General features: G+C 36.2%; 1 protein-coding gene across 1 annotated transcript in view; it reads right to left on the reverse strand.

The window, feature by feature from the left end:
• LOC107728718 (metastasis-associated protein MTA3-like) overlaps window positions 1-6,233 on the reverse strand; it is a 36,006-nt gene that overhangs the window by 22,865 nt on the left and 6,908 nt on the right. Inside the window, exons 3-4 of the mRNA XM_016539008.1 lie at window positions 3,448-3,541; window positions 1,949-2,075 (exon numbers count right to left, since the gene is read on the reverse strand). Coding sequence (XP_016394494.1) covers window positions 1,949-2,075; window positions 3,448-3,541 — 221 coding nt within the window. The remainder of the gene's footprint in view (window positions 1-1,948; window positions 2,076-3,447; window positions 3,542-6,233) is intronic.

A 6,233-nucleotide genomic window follows, 5' to 3' on the forward strand; every position in this document is an offset into this window, starting at 1 on the left:
TGATAACAGAACCGTGCTTCACAGAATGATATGCATGACAATCGCAGCTTCTGCCTAATCACGATTTATTGCCTTTGCGATTTAATTTCGATTAATTGTGCAGCCCTAACCGATGTTTTCAGCTCATCACCACTTTTTCCATAATTTAGAGAGAGAGAGTGTGCACGTGGTTGCTGGGTTGGGAAGCTTAAGTAAACCACTTGACAGAAAATTTATCGATTTATGAAAAATTGGGGTTTTGATTTGGGGAATTTAAACTCTTGAAATCTGGCAACCGCAACCACAATAGCATGTGGAGGCTTGTTTCCAATGCAAGATAATGCAAATGGCAAATGTAAATTAAACATTTTAAGGATAAATAGTCAGTGGGCAAATATCGGAGATGATTATGTTTAGTTAATTGAGAGAAGCAGAAGTCGTGATCACGATTAAAATACGATTCATTGTGCAGTGTTTTTTTGTCCATACAATTGAAGTCAATGGTATCCAGTGGTTTTGTGTTCCACAAAAGTAAGTAAGTCATACAGGTTTGCAGGTGAGTATATGACATTTGCATTTTTGGTTGAACTATTGTTTTAAGTAATTAAAATATAATAGCCACACTACCAGATAATACAATGTAGCTAACTGCACTGAATGACAATCCTTTATTAAATTATAATTTAGTTATATTAACAATCTTAATAAAGGTGTACTACATTAAACCTAAAGATGAACAACATTTATTTAGAAGGTACCAATACACCACCACTTTTTGGACAAAGTAGCTTATCACAGAAGAGGTTACTGTATTTTGAAAACAACTGAGCTACTTAAAACACTTAAAAAACATTAAAACATCCCCAGGACTCCCTCATTTGTGATTGGTTGGAAAACAACATATAGTCCTGCTTAGGAGACAATATTTTAACATAAAAAATGACCATTGGCAAATATCATATCAGTAACTCAAATTCAGCTGGTGCATAATTCACAATTGAGACTGACTCTTATGTATGCAGAATTTAAGTTGACATGAATTTATCTTCTATATTGGGTGACAAAGCTAACAAAATAAATAAAATTGAACTCAGTCTTGACGTGTTCAGTTCCACATAAAATAAATTTTCCACTGTAAAGGCCAGCTAGCCCCCTGCAATGACTGCTCAATATTTATGGATCACAGAAGCCAAAAGAAAAAATTAAACAAAGAAAGAAGAAAGGGAGTGACATTTCCTTTATTTGGAGGCCGATATCAATTTCAGTGTGCACAGCTAGGGGTGTGCGATATTGACAAAAAATAATATCTCGATATTTTCTGGGAACAGCAGGCCTCTCCAAACCTCAGCACCACCACTAATGTTTCTCATAGGAGGCTTTCCTTTGATTAGAACCACTGCCACCCAACTCCAGGCCGCTAATGCATTTATCACCTGAATCACAGCGGGTGCTACAAAAGCCCTGGGGTGCCATGGCCAGCTAAAGAATGGATGCAGAACTGAATAACAGCCTGGTGTGGGCTGGGGTTGTGCTGTGCTATATGGGGGCTGTTATCTTACCTTAACTGCCCCCTGAAAATGTGAATTGAGGATTAAATGACACGTTTTGGTCTATCAGATATTAAAGGGGTCATATGATGCTGCTAAAAAGAACATTATTTTGTGTATTTGGTGTAATGAAATGTGTTTATGCGGTTTAAAGTAAAAAAAACACATTATTTTCCACATACTGTACATTATTGTTTCTCCTCTATGCCCCGCCTTTTTGAAACGCGTCGATTTTTACAAAACGTGTGGCTGACTCTTAACTTTTATAAAGAATATCTCTTTGGATTTGAGACTTTAGTCTTTGCAACTTTACAGATCTTCTTTATGCACCAAGAGCTTGTAACACTCCAAAGAGAAAGGAAAAATTGAAATCGCATCATATGACCCCTTTAAGAAGCAATTGGATGTGTGGGTGGGTTTACCTGATGTGTGTGGCGGGGAGGGATTCGTACTGGCGGGAAAGGAAAAGCTCTCTGTGGCGGAGTTGATGTTTCTGTTTTTCAGTGAGTTCGGGCTCTGAGGGGCTTTCCTTCTCTTCTTCCAGGTCCTCTGTACACAGGGAATTACTAATTTGTCAAAGACATGGCGACACATACAGCATATAAATAAGAAAAACACATATTTACTTTACAGACCATTTGCATTAGAGGCCACATTAAAAGAGGAGAGCAACCAAATCAGTCGAATGCAAATACTTTTTGCATACACAAAGCAGATGTTAAAGAAGACTACTTATTGTCATTTGGTGTTTACTGTGCTGTGTTGTGACCAACATAAATGATTAAAGTGTAATTTAGTGCAAACTGTAGACTTTGGAGTACCATGACTTTTTAATTTTCATAATCTGTATTATATAAATAAAACCTGAGAAAATTAACAATAAAATCAATGATGATTAATATCATAATAATAAAATACTGTGGAAAAAAATCCAACAACATAACATACTTAGTAATAAAAACAGTAGCACCTGATATCTTTGACAGCACAGGTTAGCTGTATACTGTTAGCTATAAGCTACACTCTTCAACAATACACTTTCAACAATAATATTAAGCAGCACAACTGTTTTCAACATTGACAATAATAAAAAAAATGTTTTTGAGCAGCAAATTAGCATGTTAGAATGATTTCTGAAGGATCATGTGATACCGAAGACTGAAGTAATGGCTGCTGAACATTCAGCTTTGCATCAGAGGAATTAATTACATATTTAAATTGTACTAATATTTCACAGTATTTTTTTTGTTTCAGAGCTAGAACTATCCATTTTATAACAGTAATTGATTTTGATTTGGCACTTGTCTAAAAAAAAACAGTGTGAAAAGAGAGGTCGCCGGTGTTGACTAGGTTGTTTTAGCTTAAAAAAATACATCTCTGCCGTCTAACCAACAGTCCCTAAATGAAACTGCGACACAAAAACAGTTCAGGTCGGCTTTGTTTACTTTATTGGAAATGATACAGTATTATGCAAGCATGTGAAGACTACCACATTCTGTGCTACTATTTATCAAGACTAGTGGTGGTCTTAGACATCAAGCCCACAGATTCATCTCACTTATCCTTTTCCTACAGTCTTTCATTTAGTCAACATCGAAACACTGAGTCAAGCAAAACTGGTCATATATTGTGAGTGTGACCAGTTCACCAAGACAAATTTGTTGAGGGCCCCTGAAACATTAGGAAATCAGAAAGCCCTGCTGCCCAATTACGGGCATCTGGTTCTGGTACTCCAGTGATTACAGCTCTCCTGCGAACTTACACAGGCACTAGAAGACAGACGCATACGCATATACATGAGCAATTTCAAATGACTTATTATCATGCTAATGACCACTCATGCATGCCACGTCACAAACCGCCCTTGGTTTCCTTGACGATAACATTCACATTGCCTTGGAAAACACTCGTGTTCACTCACTTGCGTGTTTGTCAGCCAGCTGGATGAGGCTCTGTGAGATGTCCCTTCTCCTGTAGAAACAGACCACCTTTGCCTCCACATTGCCACTTGCAGTCTGAAAGGAGCGACAAATAAGGTCACCTTGAGGAAACTTCATACAGTATCTGGGGGCCGTGAACCTAACACCTCTGTTAATCAATACTGAAAAAGCTTGAACCTGAGGTTGCAGTCTATTATGTTTAATCAGCAGTGCAGTGTTGAATTTATCAACACCTGCTGTGTCTGCACTCCTCTGAGGAGTAATCGGGAAAAAAAACGACAACAGCAGACAAGGTTAAAAGGAGCATGAGACAATTTACACCTGATAAATACAAGATTCAATTTGGTACCGAGTAGTTCAACAAGATAATCATAGATATAATACAAAATATTTATGGCTGTCAATCAATTAAAAATTCTAATACAATCAGTTACAATATAATAGGACTGGGCAGTATGACAATATGTATTGTGGCAATTAGAGGTGTACGATATTGACAAAAAAAATAATATCTCAATATTTTCTGGGTTTTTATCGATAACGATAATTAGACAATATTTTGCTGAGTGTGTTATTGTGCTGGTACCTTAAAGACTGCCGTGGACAGCTGACTCCTAAAGTTTTTGATATTCTTCATATTCTGTGTGGTGGTCAGTTTACACTGATAGAAAGTAATCTTTTCCAACAAGTTTAAACTGATTTTTACATTTTAAGGGCATTTTTACCTTTATAAAGCCATTTTCTCTAAAAGGGTCCGTTATCTTTTGAGTCAAATTCTTACATTTAATTAGTGAATTAGAATAATAAGACATTTGGGCTGTTACCAAGCAAATAAAATCAACACTTTTTTTTTTGAGAGATATTGCGATTGCGATTTGATTTGCGATTTCTCTCTCCCGTCCCGCTTTCCGTTTTTTTTTTGTTTTGTTTTGTTTTTTAATGGTGGGTGTTTACGCAGTTGGCTAGAGCAGTGCTGATTGGGGAGAACGGAGGTGCGCTCACTCTTGCCCAGGGCAAGTAGGACTGCAGCTCAAGGCTGGCAGTCATGCATATGCTCTGGAACAGAGTAATATCGCGTCCACATCGCAGGCTTTGCGATTAGCAAATCGCAACGTCTCAAATCGCGATTTCGATTCGCACAGCCCTAACAGAAGCTGCATCTGAAGCTGCATTTAGATGTATTTACACACTGTTTAATGCAAGACATGAATGCATTTAACCTGAAATTACAAATGCATAAATAATGTTTTGATATATTAAACATAAAACGTTGAATACTGATATTTTAACTTATTTAAATAATAAAAAGCAACTTTAAATGTGATATAAAACCACCAGGTGGCAGCAAGTCATTGTTATTAAGTGGGTCATTGCGATTGAACTGAATCATTTAAACGGTTGATTCATTGGGGAACGAAACACCGTCATATTGCTCAGAGGCAAAACTGAATTATTTTGTTGTCGAAATTGTGCAAAAACAGGCAATATGGTGTCTAAAACGTAAGTCTCTTAGTCTTAATTAACTTCTTGTTTATTGAACTGTTGTAAAAAAAAATCAATATCTCATTTGTAATCATGGTCATTTTTGGAGAAAAACGACACCCTTCGTGTGAAATTAACTATATGAAGTGTTAAAAATGTATACATTTTCTGCCCTTATGTCTTGAATTTGAGATCATTCTAAATGCATTTTATTAGACTGAATCATGCAGTGAAAGAATGCACTCTAAATGCGCACTAGTCTAGACTTCACCAAAGAGGGACTTTGACTTCACGTAATGTATGCGTGCGCTCTGTTTTGAATGTTTTTTTGCAAAGTACTCGATAATGTCAAATCGCACATCGTTAAAACAACAATTACGATATTATCGCAGACTATATATATCGCACACCCCTAGTGGCAATGATACAAAATTTATTTGCTATGTTGTGTATTGCAGTATGTAAAATATCCGCACAGCAAAGGACTGCTTAAAAGTTAATGACACATTACAGCAATAAAGAAACATGCATGAAACAGAAAATAAAGTGCAGGATGTGTTTAAAGTTAAAAACTGCAAAAAAGAACCCAACTGCCCTTAACTGAATAACTTAAGTAGTTTTAATAAGAATAGATGCATATTTAATTCATATAGTGAAGACTAAGAGGTGTTTTATTTCTTACATATTAAATTTCTTAAAGCTGCAGTCCGTAAGTTTTGCCTCTTTGTCACCATCTCTGTTTGAAAACCTGGAATTGCAGCTGTGTGCGGAATTATCTAGCTTGCGTGGGTTGTGCAGCGGTATGGCTCCAGCTCGGATGAATCTAATGTTTTGAGGAGTATGTGTGGATATTTACTGTACTTCACAATCACAGATTCTAGCCTACGTCTTGGAATATGACCCAAATAAGAATTTTCACCGTATATTGCCATCTGAACAAGTAAGTAACAAGTCTGCCATGTTTGTTCTGACCAACTGAGGAAAAAAGCATTACCATAAATCTTGCTACCAATGGTGATTAAATCTAAAGATCGGTTAGCTCATATCACATCAAACCATTCAAATTATTATTATTGTTATACTTTATTCTCAAATCATTAATGTTAACAACATCAGCATTGGTGACTACGAGTATAGTGTGTATTAGCGTGTAGATTTCAATTTCTGCACGGTCTAATCTAATTGTCATACTCTTCGAATTTCATATTAAAGGGGTCATATGATGCTTTTTTAAAGATCATTATTTTGTGTATTTGGTGTAACAGAATATGTTGACATGCTTTAA

The sequence above is a fragment of the Sinocyclocheilus rhinocerous genome, unplaced genomic scaffold, assembly GCF_001515625.1.
Source record: "Sinocyclocheilus rhinocerous isolate Xijiao unplaced genomic scaffold, SAMN03320098_v1.1 scaffold2172, whole genome shotgun sequence".
Classification (NCBI taxonomy): Eukaryota; Metazoa; Chordata; class Actinopteri; order Cypriniformes; family Cyprinidae; genus Sinocyclocheilus; species Sinocyclocheilus rhinocerous.